At 37.2% G+C, this 24043-nt stretch overlaps 1 protein-coding gene across 4 annotated transcripts in view; it reads right to left on the bottom strand.

The window, feature by feature from the left end:
- Positions 1-23341, bottom strand: part of Kif2a (kinesin family member 2A) — a 56932-nt gene extending 33591 nt beyond the window's left edge. For 2 of the 4 annotated variants that reach the window (XM_047555127.1, XM_047555128.1), the window contains exon 1: positions 22992-23341. In XM_047555127.1, coding sequence (XP_047411083.1) covers positions 22992-23055 — 64 coding nt within the window. In that variant the 5' untranslated portion in view covers positions 23056-23341. The remainder of the gene's footprint in view (positions 1-22991) is intronic. The other 2 variants (XM_047555129.1, XM_047555130.1) reach the window with 1 other exon arrangement.
- Between the last annotated feature and the right edge of the window lie 702 nt (positions 23342-24043).

Genomic DNA, 24043 nt, shown 5'->3' with positions numbered 1-24043 from the left:
GAGTAAAATGTGCACATTCTGAAAAGCAAGACTAATAATATCTTTCCTACTCTTGAGCATCTACTACAGTATTCCAACCTTCGAAAGAAGGAATAATTTGGTGTATTAATAACTACAGGGTAAAAAAGCAGATTATTAAAGCATAATATGTATTAAGACTATATGTCATAATTTCAGATACTTTAACCTCCAAAGACAACATAGAATGATTGAAAACAAGAGGATAAAGAAAATCAAGGAGAAGCACCCAGCATTCACTGTCTCCTTGATATCAGAACATCTATCACTTCAACTGTCAAAGCAGACACCCAGAAAGTTAACAAAGTCAAAAAGAATTTGATTTACCAGTTATGAGTCAACTCTGCAGACTGTGCAGGGCAGAAGAAAGAACATGTTGCCTCATCCAATTTACTTATCTAATAAGAACAAATAAATACAAAATTCCACTAATAAATGAATAAAATGGCTGGAACCAAATGGAGTCTTAGGTGTTGCTTTTTGACAGGTGATCAGATAACTACAAATATCAGAACTACTCGTAATAACATGGGACTTTAATTTTCAACAAATGTCTCTAAAAAATGTTGTTTAAAAACAACTCAACTGGGCTGGGGTTGTAGTTCAATGGCAGAGCACATGCCTAGCATGTGTGAGGCACTGGGTTCGATCCTCAGAACCACATAACAATAAGTAAATAAAATAAAGGTATTGTGTCCATCTGCAACTAAAAATATTTTTAAAAACCCCCAACTTTTTTCAATACAACTAAAGGTTTTAAATTGTTTTATAGATGGTTTTCGGTTGAGATACACATGTATCTTTTTTTAAAAAATATTTTTAGTTGTAGATGAACATAACACCTTTATTTTATTTATTTATATGTGGTGCTGAGGATTGCACCCAGTGCCTCACACCTACTAGGCAAGCCTCTACCACTGGGCTACAACCCCAAACTACAAGTATCTTTTTAATTGTAATAAAAATGTATAATTTATTTTTTAAAGTCAAAAGCTAGAACCTGTTAGCAAAAATATTAAATAATAAAAAAGGAGATTTTAAGGTATTTTACAGGAAAATATCACAATGTAGTAACAATATGTAAGCGAAACAGGAAAGTATGGAGGCAGGATGACTGGGAAAATGATAGGACCATAGGTATTATAAGATACCAAAGTCTCAACTGTTAATAGTAGTATCATTCCAGTGTTAGTGAGACTTACTAGGGATATAGAACTACAAGCTCAGAAACAAATCAGGATTGGAAACATCTTTCCCTAGGACCTAGGACAATCTTCCTATGTGGACTTCCCAATACTGTACCTTTCTCTGATCCATTTGAGAAAATTCCTATATTCCATCTTCCCTCTCTAATTTATTTTATTATGAATTATATCATATGCTCCCACAATAAAAAATACAGTAGAGCAAACATCTGTGCTTCCAACACCAGACAGGTTAAGAAACAATAGTTTTTGTTGTTCCTGCCCTGCCTGGTCTTTTGAGATGGGGTCTTGCTATCTTGCAGGCTGGCCTGGAACCCGTGGACTCAAAGCAATTCTCCTGCCTCAGTCTCCTGAGTAACCGGGACTACAGGTGCATGCCATGGTGCCCAAAGGAAAACCTCATGTTTCCTTCTCCCTAACTGAATCTCCCTCTCTTCTTTTTTCCCCTGATATTTGAGATTAAATCATACTCTGGCATTATTTTTTTTTTTATGTTTCACCACTTATAACTGAATTAACAATCTTTTAAGACTTACTTCTTTTGCTCAACACTCTTTTTTTTTTGTGTGTGTGTGTGTGTGTGTGTGTGGTGCTGGGGATTGAACCCAGGGCCCTGTGCTTGCAAGGCAAGCACTTTACCAACTGAGCTATTTCCCCAGCCCCTCAACACTATTTTCTGAGACTCACATTGTATATGTAGTATGTATGGTAAGCTCTTTTGCACTGCAATAAGCATATTTCATTGCACAAATATGCCAAGGCTTGCTTCTCAGAGGTATTTGACTAAGTACTCCCAGCATCCCAGCTGTGGCTCAATGTCCCTCAGTGCAACTTGGGCCACCACTCTGGAGGACACAGGTCATGAGCCTTGAAGGTATCTATATATGGTGCTAATTCTACAGATTTACAGAATGCAAGCACTATAATGGCAGCCTCCACCTAGATTTCAAGGGATGTATCAAACTGCCTGAGAACCCAGCTAGAGACATGCCACAAGGAAGGAGGTACCAAAGAGTCTCCTAAAGTTATGGGAGTGGGACGGCTGCCAGGACCCCAGGTCAGTAGAGCAACCAGCAGCATGCAACACCTGGGAAAGTTGCAGGTACCAGCACACAACTCCAATCTGAGAGAGCAGTCATGTGAGTTGAGCCCAGCAAATTCAGGAAGACAGGGACTTCTGAGGCCCTGAGGTCCAACCCTCACCCCAGTGTGTCCAGGAAGAAGCATATGGAGCAAAAGATTATTTTGAAGCTTCAATCTTTAATGTCAACCCTGCTGGTTTTAAACTTGCTGGAGGCAGGTTACTCCTTTTCTTCTTCTCTATAAATCTCCCTCTGGAATGAGAATTTTTACTCTATAACTGTTTCATCATTCTGTTTTGGTCATAGGTAACTTGTCTTGATTTTACATGTACAGGGCTAGAAGAAGTGATTTTGAGACCACTGAAATTGAATGACTGTATTTTATATGTGAGAAGGACCATTGTTTTGAGAGGCCAGGATTGAATGCTATGAGGGAATATGGTTTTTCCCACTGAAACTCATGTTGAGGCTTAATTCCTCAAAGCACAGCATTCAGAGGTAGGGGCCTAGTGGGAGGGTCAGGTCAAGGAGGTGGGACCCTTGCGAATAGATTAATGCCAACTTTTGGGAGGAAGTTCTCACTCTCTCAGGAGTTACCACTAGAGTGGTAATTATGAAGCAATAGTTCAGTTTCCTTAGCCTTCTTGCATCTACGTGCCCTTGATTTTCTACCATGCATATTGAAGTAGCATGAGGACCTCATCAGAAGTTGTCCAATCTTGGCCTTTTAGCCTCCAAAAATAGAAATATAAGAAAAATAAACTTCTTTTCTGTATAAGTTATCCAGACTTAGTTATTCTGGTATACCAGTAGACAACAACAGACTAAGACAAAGTTTTAATCATATTCATGGAAAACTATTTTTTGACCTGGTGTGTTTCTCCTAAATGTTCAGTCTCTCATGCCTATTGAGCCCCTTGTTTTGCCTAGTGCTGAATGAATCCCAAAATATTAAAAAAAAAAAAAAAGTTGCAAGAAACAATGGAATGGGGAAAAAGGCAATTATAATGGAAAAAAAAGATTTTATTGCGTATACATCTAATTTGATCTTATTTTTTGCTAGTTGAGCAAACATAACAGCATTTTACTTATATGTACATGAATGACAGTATCAGCAACATTTCTGAAATTGGCTAAACAGTTTGGGTTCATGACTAATGCACTCCAATTTTTTCCCCATTTAAAATGAACGCAAATAGGAGCCCAATCAGCATCTTTTCTTACCTAATTTTTAGAAACAGCTTATTGACCTCAATGGGACATGCCTGTGTATTGTTTAAAAACAGGAACTAACAGGTTTCTGCTGAGAACCAGTAAGATTTTCAAATATATTAAACCACTATAATTCTCAGAAGAAAAAAAAAATCTCCAGGTCTAAGTTCAAACACTTGACTGTTTTAAAAAAACAAAAATGTCATTTCATACAGTTCAACCTAATGCAAAAAGTAAACTTCACCCCCGAGTTAAATGTACAGGTAATTTATAAAAACATCATCTATTAAATCAAAGAATATATAATAATTTTTTTTAAATCACAGACTTTTTTCAAAGTCATTTTAAATTTCACTCATTTTTGAAAATATCTTTATATATGATTCAAGTCTCAGCTTCTTGTTATGGTGAAATTGAAGGAAAAATTGAGATCTCAGTTTTTAAATATGGTAGCAAATATTAAGACAAATAATTTTTTAAAATAAGAAAACTGCTATAGTTGGGCAACTCCTGTAATCCCAGAGGCACGGCAAGGGAGGGGCAAGGGAGGCTGAGACAAAAGGACAGTAAGTTCAAAGCCAGTCTCAGCAAAAACGAGGTGCTAAGCAATTCAGTGAGACCCTGTCTCTACATAAAATACAAAACAGGGTTAGGGATATGGCTCAGTGGTCCAGTGCCCCTGAGTTCAATCTCTGATACAACAAACAAAATAACTACCATAACTGATCAGAAGAAAATATACTCAAATTCAAGCCACCTCTGCCCCAGTTAACAAAAGTAAAATACATGGATTCCATATTTCAAGACTTTCTAATCTTTAAAGTTAAGATAGTTACTTAAATTGATATCACTGCTATTTAATTTCCCATAAGAATTAATATATGTATTGAGCTGTCATAAACAAGTATTACACATTGACAATTGCCTTTTGGTCTCTGAAAACAGGATCCTATTATATGTTTCCTAGTTCGCAGCTGAATTCACAGCAGCTGTGAGGCTAAGAAATGCCAGCAACCAATTAGGCTGGCATAAACCTTGTCTAGCATATAAAGTGTAATTTGGTTGCAAATGTAGGAGACAAGAGCCAAAATAAACCAGCCAAGAATACTAATAAAATTCAGTGCAAGTATTTAAAAACCAGAATACTTAATACCTAACAAATGTACACATTTTATTAAAAGATTACTATTAGAACATTACAACAAATATGAAAAAAATCAATTATTTTCAGATCCAAGATGCTTTTAAAAAGACTGCAGCTGTTTCTTACATACCTAGAATCACAAACTCAGTGTTTTGTTTTGTTTTTTCTTATTACCCTAATCAGAAAGTTGAGGTAGGTTTACATGAGTATACATAAGACAAATCTTCCCCAAAAGTGAACATTTTTACCTTTCTCTTAAGATATTTCTATAAAATTTTCTTTTTTCTCACTTTAAAAATATTAAGATCTTCATAAAAAATTTCAAAACCTATATGTAATGCCTAACAAAACTAAATGATTACTAAAAGTAAAACCTGAATTCCAAAGTTGTTTATCATGATTCATAAACCCTATAACATTGTTAAAATCTAATGGTTTTGCTTAAAATATGACAGCTTTTAAAATATGACAAAAACCAAAGATTTATCATTCTTAAATACAACATAAAAAATTTACACATACTCTGGAAAAAAACAGTCACTGGTGACTCGTGTATATACAGTCAAATAATGAAAATGAACACAAAAATCTAGCTTATATGCTAATAAATTTAAATTAGGTTATCTCATGTATCTATTCTTGATTAAAGTCTTTAATAATCCCTTCTCAGTTTTCAATCACAATACCACTCCATAAATTGAAAGGATTTTGGTATGGACTTTTAAAAAATAAACTAAAGTCTATTATCTTTCTCTCAAGCAGGGAATAAGAAGGAAAACATCCATAAATATATATTCTCAGAACAATGAAGTAAATTTTATTATTTTATAAAAATTCACAGTAAAATTTTATAATTCACACATTCAGACCAGGTGCCAGAGGGTGAATAAAATACACATGCCTACTCAAAGTATTTGGAAAACAGATATCTGAAAGAAGTACTTTCTTTCAAGTCAGTCCCTTCCAGAACAGAATCCTGATAAACTATCTTAGAACACACTGACCTCAAAACTTTTGCCACTTTATATCACATAACTGATTAGAAACTATCTTAATAGGTTTCTCATTTTTCTTAATTATTGCATAAAATATTAACTTCAATTAATTGTATATTTAGTTTTAAGAACCAAGAGCAGTGTAGACTGCAAAATCAAAAATTTAAGTCCTTCTTTCCAAGAAGTGTCATAGCAAAATGTTATGTTAATAAGGCTTTTTTGATATGAGGAGGTCTGTTTCAAGATTGTCTTTTAAAGCAGATATAATTCCTTTCTTCAAGTTATTAAAATGATTCTAAAGAAACATGAGAATAACCCACCTCAAATTTTACAATAAAAGATCTAATATAACTAAAATGGGGGAACACGGATTGTCAAATAGTGTTTTAAAACAGAAGGACTAAATATAGTAAACGTGCTACAAAAAGCATTATTTTAAAAATGGAGGGCTGGGGAGATAGCTCAGTTGGTAGAGTGCTTGCCTCGCAAACACAAGGCCCTGGGTTCAATCCCCAGCACCACAAAAAAAAAAAAAAAGGAAGACATTGCTAACTACAGAAACATTCATATGTTTTATCTTGGTTTTGCCAAATACCTTAAAGTCATTTATAATTTATTTATATTCTAACAGCAAATATTGATCTTTTCCTAGATGCCACTTATCAGTAAAAGAGGAAAATGAAGGAATTTGATGATTTGTCAGAGATGTTAAACAGCAGAAATGGGTAGCAAATCTAGCAGAACCAAACTCTCAAACTGAAATTCAGGTTTTGCTATCTCATCTATGCAGTGATGAAAAGAATCCTTAATGAGGACTATGTAAGCATTACACCTTCTTCAACAGTTTTGGTGGAACAAGGAGCTATTAGAGGAGACCATAAATGCTTCAGCTGACACTGGCAACAGTGCTGTTGCTGTTTAGTAAACCCCTAGGGAGTGGGACTTCGTCAAACATAGAGACCTTTCTGTTTTGGTTTCTCACACTTATGATATTATTGTTTATAACTATATTAAAAAGCCCTAGCATTTCCTTTCTTAGGATTTAAACACAAAAGATGAAATTTTGAAACTAAGAGGAAGAAAGGGGAATGACGCAGCTTAGATTTTTATGAAGAAAATACAACTTTAAAAATGGAACAAACTTTACTCATACTGCATACACACTGAATTTTCAGATTTGAACATCAGTCCAGTGTTTTGTAAAGGGATATAAAAATTTAATACTTCTCGGGCTGGAGTTGTGGCTCAGAGACAGCACTTGCCTCCCATGTGTAAGGCACTGGGTTTGATTCTCAACGCCACATATAAATAAATAAAAATAAAGGTTCACAACAATAAAAGAAAAAAATTTTTTTTTAAATTTAATACTTCTCAGTTCCTCTGGGGTGAGAGGAAAATTTCAGATTTGTTTGGGTTTTTGATTGCTGAACCATGCTATAATCTTAACAATTTGGTTAGAATTATCATTTAGCCCACACTGCAGCTCTTTTGAAAAGTTCCATTCTGAATTGGCATAAGGCAATAAGAAAAACATCACAAAGGGGTTATGGTACCATTTAAAAATATAAAATCATTATGGTTTCACAATACCATTTTGTACATGTGGAGTTCAGACAGGAGAGGATCAAAAAATTGTCAAAAATCACTTGTAAGGAGAAATAAAAACAAATTCTAAAGTCATTGTGCTATGGTTTATGATTCTAGTTGAAATAATGAAAGGTTATTATTAAAACCTAAAAACACAGCACTAAAAACCCACTTCATGAAATTTATTAACTAAAGTTTATTAAATAAATCTCAATACATGTAAATTCAATTAAAAGGATATTCTTCATACTAAATTCCCTTGGGTGATAGAATAGCAGAGTTTTACAGCTGTGGTGCTAAAACAAGTCTTTGCTTATGGTCCAATGTTTTGAAGAACTGTCTTTCACAGAAGTTCTGCTGGATATACTAAGCAATGTTATCTAATTGCTCCCTGGCTTAAATTCTTACTCAAAAGAGAATTCCACACAGTACAGCTGTGCTATTCTATGAACTTTCCATAGCTACAAGTAGATACTGTAGTCTCTTATATTTAAATGTACTCTAACAATAGACAGGGATCTCATGGGGAATTTTACAGTCAGTATAAATTTACTACTTTTTCCAGTACTTTGTCATCACAATTCCTGCTACACTCCAGCAATGGAAGCCTATGATGCCATAACTTTTGAGCAAAGGTAATTTCTAATTCCAATGCTGGCCAATTTGAATTAGGACAATTGGTGAGCACTCCGTTATTTTTTTGGGTGCTGGGGATCAAACCCAGGGACTTGTGCTCCCAAGGCAAGCACTCTACCGACTGAGCTATCTCCCCAGCCCCAAGTTTTTTTTGTTTTTTTTTTTTTTTTTTATCACTAGAGTAAAATATGGAATTATCAAATTCAGTATGGTTAGAGCAAAGGTACAAAGGAGAATGGAGTCACAGAAGCTCAGTGTGCAGAGAAAGGCTAAAATCACAATGTAAGTTTTGATCTGCACATATCAAGTCTGAGGTATCTAAGCTTGTCAACTGTCAACACACAGATCACACATTCTTAACAGAGGTGATAATGCCCCAAATGGGGTGTTCTTCGGGGGCGGAAGTCTTAGATATTACAATGGGGGGAGGGCGGGGGGAGGTCATAAAGGGCTTTTTGGGTGGAGCAATTATGAAAACAGGTTTGCAAAAACACTGATGTAGATGGTATTTGAGGCAATGAAAGTGGATATGAGCACCAAGAAGAGTGCAGGCAGAAGTCCTGGTTTTCAATGTATAAAGAGGTCAGGCAGTTCATGAGATAAGCAAAAGAGATCCAGCAACTGCCAGAAAGAAGAACCAGGAGGATAGTCCTAGAAACCAAATGAAGAAGGGATATGAAGGAAAAGAATGTGAATTAACTGCCAAATCCTGCTAATAAATCAAACAAAATAACAACAATGCCTAAAAGTGAAAGTGGAGTCAAGAGGTATTGCTTTGTTGTTGTTGTTTTTGAAGAGGAGAAATAACTTTCCAATATGTTGACAGAAATGATTCAGTAGAGGGGGAAAAAACTGATTATGCAGAAAAAATAGACCAATTACAATGGTGACTTCAGGTAGGTAAATGAGGACAGGATCCAGCACACAAGTAGAAGAAATGGGCCTAAAACAGAAACAGAGCATATCCATAGTAATAAGGAATGTGGAGATATAGGCACAGATGCTGGTAGTTCAGTAGATGTAGTAGGCTTTTTTTTCTGGTTTCTCTATTTCACAGTGGTGAAAAAATAGCACACAGAATAGTCATCTACTAAACCTGAGTGAGTCAAAATATTTCTCCAAGGAATGAAGGAAGTTGTGATGTCTATGGGGTTTCTACCTAGAGAAATCAGATATATGCTGTCTTTATCAATAAATATAAGGAATGCAGAAAATATGGAAATACTGATATAATGGCAATGGACTCCATTTTTGGTAACTACAGTACCGGCAGGAAATCCATGTGATAACATCCAAAAGACAGATCGGAAATTCAAAAGAAAGATTAGGTGTGCAGAAGCTTTTATAAAACAATTTTTATTTTTTAAAAAATCAAACTATTATGAAAAATAAAAAATTGCACAACATATGATATACCACCCCTATTCAGCTTCACTAATTTTCAACAAATGACTACTGCCACTCTTCCCATCACTCCGACTGGGTTATTTTGAAACAAATCCCAGATATTATGTCCATTCATCCATATTTACTTCAATATGTACAGAGAAAAAATGTTTAGGGTTTTTAAGACTTTTCTTTTTAAAACCCCATTTCTAATGCATTTATTTTCCCCTCTTTTCCACAAATGGTGTTTTTTCTTTTTAGTAAATTAAAACATCACTGACTTGTTCTAAAATAACATTAAAGATCATTCAAAACTAAAACATTCATTCACCACAGTTAAGAGTTTCCATTTCCCAAACACCTTATGATTGGTTTGGGGGTGTACTTATTAAGGTCTCTAAAACCTGATACATCGTACCCAAAACAGGAAGGAGGCAACCTTCCCCCACCTTTAACTCTGTTAATAAAAACAGATGACTTCAAGACCAGGATTAAGTGGAGTCCAAAGGTTTCATTCATCCTGCACCAATATTTTTATTTGCTAACAAATGCAAAACTAATTGGTTTTCTATGTTAAAAGATCAAGAATGAACATTAAGATCAAGGAAGAAGATGTGTAAATAGCTTAGGTAATATAGTTCACAAAGAGGGACTGTAGAAAGACATAAAAGTAAGTCTCAACTTGGATTATATGGTTTCTAGATGTAACAAAAGCACAGACTAAAGAAAATACACATGCCCACGCACACACCCCCCCCACACAAATGGTTAATGAACACATGCCAAGATGCTATAAACATCAGGAGTCAATAGGGAAATGAAAATCAAAACCACAATGAAATGCCACTTCATACTTAGTAGTATGGCTACAGTTAATAAAGAGACAAACTGGGGGTGTAGATCAGTGGTAGAATGTGTGTTTAGCATTTGAGACCCTGGGTCGATCTCTATTACGGGAAAAAAATATTTTGGGGTAAGGGATGTGGAGAAGCTAGAACCCTCAAATATTACTGATTATTGGTGGGAATATACACTGGTATAGCTACTTCTTTGGAAAACATTATGGCAGGTCTTCAATTATATATCCCAACAGAAGATATGGCCACATAAACATCTGTATGTGACTGCAATTCATGATAGCCAAAAAATCTTGAAACAATTCAAATGTCCATAAGTTGATGAATGGGTGAGATGGAATATTATTCAGTCATAAAAAATAAAACATTGAAACATGCTACAACACAGATAAATTTTAGGAATGAATTATACTAGGTTAAAGAAACTAACAAGGCTACACATAGTATGGTTTTGGTTTTTTGTTTACTTGGGGGTTCTGTTGGTCTTCTGTAGTGCTAGGTATTGAGTTCAGGATCTACAGTATGGTAAGCAAGCTTTCTTATCACTGAGCTACACTCCAAGTCCTATTTTGTTTATATGTGATGTCCAGATCAGGCAAATTTACAAAAAAAGGAAAGTTGATTAGTGATGCCTGAGGCTGGAGTTGAGAATACAGAGTTCTATCTGGGGTGATGAAAACATCTAAAATTGGACAGTGGTAATAGTTATAAAACTGCATGAATACACTAAAAAAAAAGTCACTGAATTGTACATTTAAAACAGTATAAATTTGCTCAAGTTTTTTATATGTATTTTATATTTTAGTTGTAGTTGGACCCAATACCTTTATTTTATTTATTTATTTATTTTTATGTGGTGTTGAGGATCGAACCCAGTGCCTTGCATATGCTAGGTGAGTGATCTCTACAGCTGGGCCACAAACCCAGGCTGTTTGAGTTTATTAGTTCAAAAATCATATTGTTTATTTTTCAAAAATTTTAATTGAAAAAATCACTTTTTTCTTATAACCAGGCACAGTGTATGATGTTTGTTTTTCTATATCTGCTATCACAGTAAACTGTGAGTTTTAAAAAAACCTAAAACTTGTATGTTTTCCATTATATATTGCGCTTCACAAACTTTTTTAAAAAACCTGGTGTTATCTCTTATATACCAGTTAAATTTATAAAAACATATTATACAGACATAGTCTGTACTCCATAATCTAAGCTAGTAAATCTCAAAAACGCATATCACTATGTGGACAAGGATAGGAAGACACAAGTTTTTCAGAGATGGGAAGGTAAATTCATACTCTTTGGAAGGTAAATAGGCAAGCTACATCAAAAAACTACACAATTCTGTAACCCAGTGATTCTCCTTCTTGAACACTATCCTACACATATAATCATATATATATGTATAAAATGACAGTAGTGCAAGATCATTCAATGCAGTACTGGTTGCACAGAAACTACAAATCAGGCAAATGCAATAAGACTGGTTAATTAAATTTTGGTACAGTCAGTACTAAAATAAAATGCACCTATGAGAAAGAATGAAGCTATTATTTAAGTGGTCAAAAGTTGTCCAAGGGGCTGGGACTGTAGCTCAGTGGTAGAGCACTTGCCTCAACCATGCAAGGCACTGGGTTTAATCCTCAGTACCACATAAAAAATAATAATAATAATAATAATAATAATAAAGATATTGTGTCTATCTACAACTAAAAAATATTTAAAAAGAAAAAGGTTGTCCAAGATATCATTAAATGAAAATAAAATTAAGAGCCGCATATATACAACACTATAATGAAAAGATGTATATTTACACCTATGTACACTACATGCAGATATACATACACAAACATACATTTACTTGAACATGAAAACAAAAGCTCTTACTAATAAATGAGAAGTTACTGTACTGTCTGCTTCTTAAAAGGAGAAGGTGGGGGTGCGGGGGGGTGGGTAGGACACAGAATAAAGACTTTCCCGTAAGTATATATGCCGTTTTTGAACTTTCTTGTTAAACCCAAGACTATACTGCTACTCACACAGGTAATTAAGTTTAAAAAGAAAACTTAATGTGTACATTAAGAGTAGTGATACACACCTTGTCGTACTCTAGATGTCTGGAGGAGAGAAAAACACAAATTAATTTTCTTTAGAATGTCAAAACTTCATGAAATAGATTAGTGAAAGTACAGTACCATTAGTTCATTCAATCACTGTTTAGCAAATAGCTAACTTATGAAGTGTGTAGAGGCCCTGTGCTGGGCAATGTGGATATAGTGGAAGCTGAGTCTGACCAGACACATTCACACAGATTATACAATCTCAGATAATACAATCTCATATATATTTTGAGAAAACAGCAGACTCAAGATCATGTAGAGCAGGAAACTCATTGTGGTCTAGAGAAACCAAGGAAGGATGAAATGTTTAACGAAGGCAAAAAGAAACCACATTTAGCTGGGTTAGTTGGAAGTGATGGAGTGTTCTAAGAAAGTTCAGTATGTCTGGAGTAGTGTGCCTCAAACAAGTGGTGAGAATGAGAATGGAAAGAAGTCAGATTGTTCAGGATTACTCAGAAACAGTAATTAACCAAAGATGAAAAGTTAAATTAAGAGAACTTCATGCCAGGATATGAGATTGAGAGAGTACCAACAATCAAGGAAAACACCTAGTTTCTAAGTTACAATAGGATTGATGAAAGTGATTAGAAATGATTAAGTAGATCTGGAAACAATGAATTTAAGGCGTTCAAGAGACACTGAAATGGAGATAGTCAGTAATTTATTAGATATACAAATAGTACACATCTGTAGCTACCCTAAGCCAAAAAGAAGCATTTAATTTACTCAGCAAGAAAAACTATGTGACAAATACTTCAGGGTTAGGACCAAGCCCTGAGGCATACCAACACTTAGGGAATGGAGAAAGACCCACCTATAAAAATTAGGAAGAAAAGGTCTGAGGGAAAGGAAGAAGACAAATTCTTCTTAACTTTTTATTAGGTGATGCCTCTTAATAGAAACCCCAAAGAGATATAAGATTAAAAGTAATGTATCACTCTTAATAAAACTGCAACTCAAACAGTATGTAAAGAAAATATCTGGGGCCATGTTACAGTCAACTCTCAATATCAACTATAACTGAAAAAAAAAAATGTAAAGACACAGCCAATACATTTCAGATCAACAAATCTGGACAGGTCCCCAAATCAATTTATTATATCAGCAGATGTTTAACCAGTTGTCATAACCTAACATTTTCCTTACAATATCACTGCTCATCTACTAAGAAGCATCCTTTCACATGACAGCATTTCTTCCTGTCTAAACTTAGTCGAGTGAAGACTAGAATTTATTTTCCAATGAAATTATAAAGCCACACAGCACTTTTTGAGAGCAATAGCTGTTTAATATTTTGTTCTATCTGCCATAGTAAACTTTTTAGGGAAAAGCCTTTTTCCTTCAAATACCTCAGATGAAGGGACATGTAACAGTCATCTAGCAAATACTAGTTGGATTAATTAAAACACCTGAAAGCAAACTATACCCCAGAGAGGAAACTGAAAGCATTACATACATATGCCTGGAACAGCCATAACATACAAAAGAACTGTAAAAGGAATTAGAGTGTAGAGGACTTTGGAGACGATCTATGTTTCAAACTCACAGTTGCTATTTACTTAGTGTATGGCTTTGGACAAGTCAATGTCCTTACTGTAACAGTTAAAAAGTTTTGACCAGTATTTCATCAAGGAGCTATCGGTGGTTAAATTCCCTCACTAATTAGGACCTCTAATCTGTCCTTATTTCCTAAAAACATTACAGATAAATCATTATATCCACATCTCTTCAGTAGTCCATGGCAAATTATAGGATTAATGCTACTACCAAAACAAACAGAAAACTGGGTTCGATCCCCAGAACCATAAAAAAAAAAAAGTTTAATGTTTGTATCCTAATTCACTTCTTATGGCATGAAACAATTAGATTTCATGTGCAAATCTTATAGCAGAAAATCCCTACTGTTTAACTAGAATGGGTAAGTTCCTATTTAAATTCAGCCTTAGTTGATACTTCCATACAGCACTGCTTGGACATTAATCAGAGCATGTGAACTATAAACTCATTAAATCCATGGGCTGAAATAAAGAAACGAGCTAAGGTTACCAAGCATATCTGAATCCTTCTCATTGCATTACAGCTCATTTAAAAATTATTATTGTTGGCACACCCTAAATCTCTTATGTGGTCCAAAGGCTACACATGTCAAAAATGAAGAGCAAAAATTTAATTGCATAGTTGATCTTCACTCTTAAAATATTACAAATTCTAGCAGACCCCCTTCCATTTTTTTTTTAAGTTCACAGCAAAAATGAGTGGCATATACAGATATTTCCCATATTATCTCCTTCCACAGAAATACACACAACCTTCCTTACTGTCAATATCCCACACCAGGTACTTCTGTTCAAATGATGAACCTACATTGACACATCATCATAACCCATGAACCTTAGCTTAAATTGGGGTTCATTCTTGGTGTTGTTCCTTCTACGGGTTTTGGCAAGGTTTAATGACACATTGTCATTACAGAATCATACCAATTAATTCCACTGCCTCAAAATTCTCTTGGCTCTGTCTACTCATCCCTTTCGTGTACTTTTTTATATATACCTTTATTTATTTTTATGTGACACTAAGGATCGAACCGAGTGCTTCATACATGCAAGGCAAGAGCTTTATCACTGAGCTACAATCCCAGTCCATTGTCTATCCCTTTTTAAGTCCTAAATTGCAAGTAGCAGTTATGAGATTATAAAGACTGAAATAATTGGCTTTCAGAATCTAGAGAATGCAAAAGGGAAGGTAGGTTCGGGAGGAGAAAATAAAAAAAAAAAAAACAGGTAAAAAGTAAGAGCAGGAAAAAGTTGAGAGCAGCCACTCTTTTGGAGGGAGTGGGGTTGCTGGGGATTAACACAATGCCTACAGCACACTAGCAGGCACTCCACCATTGAGTTACACATCTAGCCCCCAGCTTCAAGAATCAAAACACTTCATCCCCTAAAATAGCTGAAGCCAAATTCTTTAAGTACTATTTTTCCTTTCCATTACATTCCAGAAATTCTCAATCTTAAGGTGAAACAGTTATAACTCAAGTAAATTCTTGCTACGAGTAAACATTTACTGGAACTGCCCTATACCTTAAAGGCACTTACTTTCCAGATATTAGAGGCAAAAAGAGCCTGAGTTGGATGGTCTTGAAATTACATTGTACACAGGCTCTACAGTCTTCTACACTGTATTCATGAATACGATTAGCTTGATTAAACAGAACCAAATAGATTTTACAACCTACACTTAGACTCTACCAATGTGAAATCCATTCCTTTCCAAGTCTGTTCTTTACCACCACATAACATCAATTTCTTTCGCAGTGTGTTCTGCACTCAGCTGTTCCTAATCATTTGTTCACTCTCCCAGACTGATGCAATCTTCGCCATGCTAGCTCTCATATTCAGTACTACTTTCCCTCTAATCTACCACTAATCACTAGCTAACTCCTATTACCACTCTTAAGAGATTAAGTCCTACAGTAGTTTCCAAGTGTCCTAGAAATTAATTCCAAGATTCTTACCTTACCTTTGTTTACAAGTCTTTAATAAATACCCCAGAGATTACCCTGTACCTTCCTATCTTCTTCATCTTTCACCTTCCCACCTGTTTTAAAGGTCCTTTACCTGACAGTTCTGTTTCTAGCTCAAGAACTTCTACCTCGTTGTGTGCCAAAAACAGAATGTCTCCTTCCCCGCAAGACAATCAATCTATTGGTCATCTTCCTCCCACTATTTAAACTTCATTCTTCATAAAGTCTTGTCAGGTTACTTCCTTTAGGAAATACTACTTTTCCTAAAATAATGGATTACAATACTGACTGAAGACTGGAATCAATATGTATGAGGCTGTTTCTCTTCTATAAAATAGAAAAGATAATGTCTAGCTTCTTTTAAAAATTAAAATTAATGTATTTAGCAAAACAACTGGCTTTTAAGGGGCACAAATGTTAAATCTCTTCAGTTATCAAGACTAAGAACTGGACTTTTTAACAAACAAATTAAGTAGCAGTGTGGAAAATAAAAGCTATCTGAGTGAGAGGCTAAGTAGTTAACTGAGTGAGAGGCTAAGAATTATGATCAAAAGGGAAATTCTTAGTGCATTTAGGAAAATTCACCATATATATGTCCTCTCTTGAATCTGTCTTTCCTTTAAAAATTTTTACACAGGTGAAAAGTGGTTAAAAGACATAACAAAACCAATAAAAACATGGAGGAAAAGTCTTTAAAAGTAATTAAAATAGCTTGGGAGACACCAGATACTTTGGTCATAAGATGCAAGGTGATTATTCCCAAATTACACATAAATACCAGTAGCGTGTAGAGTAGTTATATCTGTTTTTATGTTCCACATCCTTGGTCTCTGTGTCTATAATCATTTCTAACCCAGAATACCTAGAAAGAAAACTGCTCAGGGGAATGGTCTGCCAGAAACTTATTATAACTTTGTTCCTTTTGATATCAATGCAGAGGTTAAAGTTATAACTCAAATGGATATTAGAAGCTGGGCACAGTGGCACACCTATAATCCTAACTGCTTGGAATGCTGAAGCAGGAGGATCAGGAGTTCAAAGCCGGCCTCAGCAACTTAGCAAGGCTCTAAGCAACTCAGTGAAACCCTGTCTCTAAATAAAAATACAAAAAAGGGTTGGGGATGTGGCTCAGTGGTTAAGTGCCTCTGAGTTCAATCCCTGGTACCAAAAAAAAAAAAAAAAAAAAAAAAAAAAAAAAAATTAAAAAAGGATATTAGAGGGTATAAAATAGGCTGATAGTGACAAATAATGCTAATTTCATCTGACTGACAGAAGTTATCAGAACTGTACATTAAGAAGAATTCTGAGGTCAAATATGAGTTCTCAAGAAAGCCCAGCATGAGGAAGAAGACCTATAACTTCCAAGTCTAACTAAAGAGCCTAAACCTAAGAAGGGAAGTGGTAATGATGTACCCATAGAATGGCTTACTTCTATCAATACTAATCAAATTATGTTTAGATCATTTATTTCTTTGTGAGGGCAGAAACTATTTTTGCCTTATTCTTTTTTGGTATCACCAACATCTCTCAGAATGTCTGATATGTAGGCATTAAGCTGTTAATAAAAGTGTATTTAATGAAACCTTCAATTAAAAAAAACAAATATGAGACCACATTACTTTGATATGCCGTAATTATTTAAGGTCTACACTCCAAAACACCCCACACCTAGTAAATAGCCTTCTACTGGGAGCTTTATTATACTGCATAAAGAGAAAAACAGGTAGCACCAAAAATGAGAAAGGCCTAAGGCAAGATCATATTTGGAAGCAGGCCTTTTAAAAAGAATGCCTACTTACTCATTTTTCTATGGGAAGATGGCAAAATGTTAACAGTTAACCAACAATGAGATGATTCCCCATTTCCTTTTATGTTGTTTTCATTAGATGAGATCCTAATACCCATGAACATCAATTTATTTAGCGTTCTAGATTAACTACATGGCACAGCAACTATATGTAATCAAGCATAAAACATTTAATATGGTGAAATTCTAAGGACTTTTCACTTATGCATTATGAAGATTGAGTAACCCTCATTTGAAATGCTTGGGATCAAAAATGTTTCAGATTTTGGAACATGTGCAAATACACGAGGAGATATACTAGGGATAAGACTCAAGTCTAAAAATGAAATTCATTTGTTTCATATACATTTAAGATACAGAGCCTGCAGGCCAATTTATACAGTAATTTTTATGTGCCTGAATTTTAACTGTGATATGTCATACACGACCAGGTGTGGAATTTCTACTTGTTGCACTGCATTATGGTAGGTACTCAAAAAGTTTCAAATTTCAAAGCATTTTAGATTTAAAAAGTTTCAGATTAGAGATGCTAAACCTATCATACAAATATTACTTTAATTAAAAAAGCTGATGTATGATGGAAGGACAACCAAACCTGTATTTGCTCCCCAAGTAAAACAGAGGAATAAAATTTAGTTTTATTCAGGGTTTTCAGCTAAGAATGATGATCTATTTTTAAGCTTAATAATGGCAATCTCAAATTAATAAATTACCTTAAATATTATTTTAGGTTACAGAGGTTACAAAATCAAAAGCAGGTGCCTGAAACTAAGAATTGTTTGCAAAAGATTAATGTTAATGACACATGTACTTGTGACTACAAAGGGTCTGAATCCCCCATTGTTCTGAATCTTCCACACTCACAACCTTTCTCTATAGAAGCAGATACATGCTTAGCTGGTTCTTTGCTCTTTTCACTTTTCTTTCTTTTAATTATCACAAAGAACAAATTGATACATAGCCTTTCCCTACAAATCTGTCATAAGAACCAAGTGGCTAGACAATGAATTCTGGTTTTCTGTGGCACTTTTAACAAGCAAGAAGTCACTGCCTATTGAAAAGGGTTTTAAAACCATAAGACTGCTAAATCTTGACCTTTGTAGTTAATAAAATGTCAGAATTGAATTTGATTTCACCGATTTGGTAAATTTAAGCTGTTATAAATTGGTAGTTGTCTAAGCTTGTTTGGTAGTTGTGGAAAAAATTCACTACAGGGGCTTATATATCTCAAAAAGAAAATTAATATTTTAGTATATCACTTCAGACCATCATCAGCAAACATTCACCAGTTCCTGAAAGAGTTACAAGTGAATAGATTTAGGCTTTCGCCCAGGCTACATCCCTTATGAGGCATGTGATCTTAGCAAACAATACAACCTCATATTCTACACCTGTAAACAATAAATGTACTACCTTCCTACCCGGCTTACTTCACAGGGTTCCTGTGGTTACAACAGATCACATATTTGGAAGCACCTGGAAAACTATGCCTAACAAATATGTACCTGGAACCATTTCACCCTCATCATCAAGCAAAAGGGAATTATTACTCCAAAATTTCCCTATCCTATTCTACCCCCATATCGGCCACATAACTAAAAAACAAGTGTACTGCTATGTGGTTCATTTTTTATTACCTGAATTCAAAGTCTATTCTTCAGAAGCCTATAAAATGACATGTCAAGATGAGCTGACAGAATAATAAATGTGGAAAAGCACATCGAGAATTAGTCCATTTAATATTTCCCCTAAAGATCTCTTGCCCTAAACTATAAAATTCCCAATGGGTCCTTTGATATCTTCAATTTCCTCTGGATTTCGGATGCTTTAATTAAGGTACTTTTTCAATATTTCATTGAGACAAAAATATTTTTCTCCCTCAATTTTGGGTTTTTTGTGACATTTGAGTAACTACACTATCTCAGAGACCATTACAGTGGTCCCTGGTACCTTTTCCATTGAGTGAGAAGCAATTTCCCACTTTTTAATAAGGCTGTATATGGTTCCAAAATAACAGAATTCTTCCTTTACTGTCATAGTTCAATAACTTGCCTTCTATACTATGCAAGATAGGTTACCAACTGCCACTGACAAGTTGTATGAATCTAGATAAATCCCTTTTGATGACTTGGGACTCAGTTTCCAAATTTATAAAAATGAGAACTAGATAATCTACAAGGATTTTTCTGGCTACAGGATCATAAGATTCCCTTCAGATCACATATATCAATACTGTGACTAAGAGACCCCAAAGAATAATGTCATCTTAACTGCAATTTGCAAATAATTCAACAATTTCTCATCACTCCTCCAGTCCGTAAAGGGTAGTCATTGCTACTGTAGAACTGATGTTCTAACAGTGCAGCTGTTTAAAAAAACCTCCCAATCACCATCTAGCTATACAACTATAAGACTGTAGTTACAGTTACTGGGTTCTTAAAAATGGGCCTGAATGAGAAAGATAATAACAAGACACATTCAAGAAAAATACTTGAGTGTCCAATTCCAGAAACAGTACAATTTCATACAAGGTTATTGCTTGTGTCCAGAAACAATAAGAGGAGTCAAAGCCAAACTCCTGCCACTTCTAACCTTACAGTACCAGAAAAAGAAGACTGCTCTTAGCAGATCACTCCATTTCAATCAACTCTGGGGATCCTGAACTGAGAGGACATCAGGGAGGAAGCAGGGCACAGTACGAGATGGCAGTACAGAATGAGCATAAATATAAGGGTTTTACTTCCTGGTAAGATTTCATCTGGATAATTAAAATGTTTGAAAACCAAAAATCCAATAATGAACAATTCACTCAACTCTGCTCTGTTGGGCACATTTCAGGGAAGGGGGAGGGGAGGGATGACACACAGATGAGTTGAATTTAAGAGTCTATTAGTTAAGTATTTTAATGCTGCAACATTCTGGCTCTAGTTGAAATGGGTGTGGGTAGCCTGACATCCCTCCACTGCATTCTCTACACCACACCTTTTCCCTAATGCAGTTTAAAAACATCATAATAAGAGTTATGTACTCAAAATAGTAATACTCAAAGGAAATATGCTGCCTCATGAATGATAAAGGGTGACTGAGGAACTCAAAGTTGACCAGTCATCTGGTTTTAATAATCAGTGAAGACTTTTGAGATTAGTATTTTCACAGGGCCTTGAAAAATAGGAATAAGCCCATTGTGATTTACCCTTTTGCCTTTGGAATGTATCACTATACAAGCATCACTGATGGGAAAAGCCTGGTCCTGAAACAGGGACAAGGATCACCATTAGCATGCATGAAGGAAAACATCAAGTCGCCAGTTAATAGCAGTCTGAAGCAGCTCTTCTATCTAGTGATTTCCGCTGTCTCAGACATTACTCTAGTGTTCGTCCAGCTGCAAAGTTTACTTTTGTTATGATAACCACTAGCATTTTACCCAATACGTATCTGTTACAGAAGTAGTAGGAAGCAAAAGTTTCTCTAAAGTGAAAAAGGGAAAGCTTGAGAGGAGTGTCTCAGATGGCCAATTACCACTGTGAAACACTACCATTTAATGCAATTATTCTCTTCTTTAAAAGTTCTCTACCTATCTTTTGCCTTCCATCAATTCCATCATGCATCCAGGACACTTAATTATGTACACCAACAGGTTAGGATAATATATATTGTAATGATTTCCATTATTTCTTCCAAGAAACTACTTTTGAAATGTGGTTTTAGGTTTCCAGCACTGATATAAGAACATGTGTCTGGGAATTTCTGGTATGTGTTGAAGGTAAAGGCTGAAAGAATATTAGAAGCCTATATCCCCCAAATAACCAAAATTGCTTCAAATCCAACACATTTAAATAAAAGATGTTAGTTCGGAAAAAAAAGAGAAACCTCTTGAATGTCATATACAATTTTTGATAACATTTCATAGCACCTATGATCACAGAGCTTAAAACACTGTAAAGAACTTACATTTTATTGCACGCTGAGTTTTAAATGTAAATCCCACTTGCAGTGGCATACAGTGAATCCAAATTGAAATAAAATGATATTAACAGGACTCTTTCAAGAAAGTAATGTTAAGAGAAAATATAAAAGAAACCCAAATTCTAATAGACATCTCTTTCCCACTAGTGTTACTAGTAACTTCTAAAGCTCTAAGTGGTATAATTTCCTCATATTCAGGATGATGCGTCTAGTTCTTAACCACAAATTACCTCAAATACAATGAAGAAAAAAAAATCGGTAGCTACACAGTGTCTTTCAACACATCATAACGATAACATGAAAATCAATATAGCTTCACATAACTTGGCCAAACTTGGTAGAAACCAAAAGGCTGTGTGGATGTGATACCCATATTACTGACTACGCTAAAGAATAATGAGAAAGTAAAATATAAAAGGCATGATTATAATAGACATGGAGTCAAGAACACTTCATAATGCTAGATATTATACATCTTTGGTTCTCTCGATACATGTATTGAAAGAAATTAATTTTCCCTATTTCCCTCTGTGCATTTTCTCCATATTATAAATGATTTCCAAGTCTGGCTGATGTATCACATTCCACACCCCAAGCTAGTGACATAAAACACTTCCCCAAGAGGAACCTACAGAAACATACATAAGTCTAAGGCTCTTAAAAAAAATTAAGCATGTGTCTTCACCTCGCCTCACACTTTTCTCAGTTACCTCTCCCGAGGGTGTGAAAACATCAACATCCGGTCGCCCACCCCCACCTTCTCCGTAGTGCCACGAGTTGACTATGTCCATCCCCTCTCCTTCCCTTTCAGTACCACCACCTTGGAGAAGCTTATCGAATATTTCTTCCCACTGCTCCCCACCCCTATTCATGGCTGAGCGCGGCATTCTCTACATCCTTCCAAGGAGGGGACGAGCAAACACAGGCATGCGTGGGAACGAAAGTCAAAGAGGCCAATAACCAGACAGCAGCTTCAGGCCACCGGCTCGCTCCCCCACCCAGGCTCCGACCGGTAGTCAGTTCCCTAAATACTGAAATCTCTGGTCTTCACGCTCCCCACCCCCACCCCAGCAGCTAAGAGGCCGGTAAAACCGAACGGCCGGGGTACGCGCGAGGCAGGGTCATCCCTAACGAAGCCCGCTCCGGGCCGAGCTGGTGTCCCCGGGGAGGATGGAGACCCGGGGGTGCCGAGGTCCCGGCCGGGGCCCTCCACGGCGTCTCCCAGCTCCCGGGAGGCGCGGCCTCCCTCCGCGGCCCGGCCCCCTGCACTGCAGCGGCGCCCGGGCGGACCCCGCACCGGCCTCACCCGCACACACGCCACACACAAAAGCGCCGCGGCCACCGCCTTCCCGCCCCCACAGCCCCGCGGAGCAATCAATGAGGCGGCCGGCGCCCACGTTCCCTTCGAGCACGCCAGGCGTGGGGCCGGGTCGACGGGGCCAGCGGCGCGGCTCACCATCGCTCCGCTTGATCTCCACGTAAATCCCTATCTGGATCTTGCCGAAGTTGGCCGTTGCCATCACCTCATCTGGAGCAGCGGCAGCGGGCCGAGGGAGGGGGACCGGAGGGCGGAAAAGGCGGGGAGGGGGCGGGGTAGGTGCGGGAGGGGGAGCGGTTGCCCGCGGCCGCGCCGGGCCGGGCGACAGCGTGAACGCGAGCGGCGCCGCGAGGAGCAGCGGCGGGGAAGCAGGCGGAGGTCCCGGGCCTGCAGGCCGGCGGCAGGAGGCGCACGCAGGGGCGTCGGGGTGAAGCGAGGGCCGGGGCCGTAAGGCGGCGCGGGGAGGAGTGGGAGGGCCCACGCCGCCCGCCCGGGAGTCGACGCTGGGGAGGCGGGGCGCCGCGCGCCTGCGCAGATGCACGGCCGGCGTCTCTTCCTTTCCAGATCCCCTTCGCGCACCGCCCTAAGACTGCCCCGCCCAGCTCCGCAGCGGGCTGGCGGCAGCCGCGGCTTGGCAGGCCCCGGCAGCGTAGCGCGCGCGGCCCGGCCCACGAGGAGCCGGCGTCGCGTTTGATTTCAGCGCGCGGCCTAGAAGACGCGGGAAGCGGCGTGCCGTGCCTTCTGGCGCTCTAGCTTCAACGAATTGGCGCTGTTGCCGGAATAGATTAGGGGGGGCCTCGTGGTTTCTGGGCTTTCGGAGTGCAGTGCGGGGCTGAGGAGTGAATTTAGGGACCCGCCATTGACAGTACTTGGGTGTTTCATCTGCAGGTGTCACCCCACTTGCCATTTATACGTGACTGGCCCAAGTTGCTCCCGAAAGGCACACCTGGTTCAGGTTTCCCATCTGGTTATGGAAAGAGATGCCTTTCAGGTGTCACCCACCTGAAGTCGGAATAAGAACCTGATTCGCTGTGGTGGTGCCTCATGGCTCATCCCCACTCAGAAGTCCTGCGCTGGGGCTGCCTTAACAGTTGTGGCTGTGCTGTTTCTGCTGCAGAGGTCAAGACTTACTTACCCTGGCCGGTAACACTAGTAACTATGACTCAAGGAGAGGATACAAACAGAAGATT

This window comes from Sciurus carolinensis, chromosome 6 (genome assembly GCF_902686445.1).
Source record: "Sciurus carolinensis chromosome 6, mSciCar1.2, whole genome shotgun sequence".
Taxonomy (NCBI): domain Eukaryota; kingdom Metazoa; phylum Chordata; class Mammalia; order Rodentia; family Sciuridae; genus Sciurus; species Sciurus carolinensis.
This window is presented reverse-complemented; position numbering and strand designations above follow the sequence as displayed.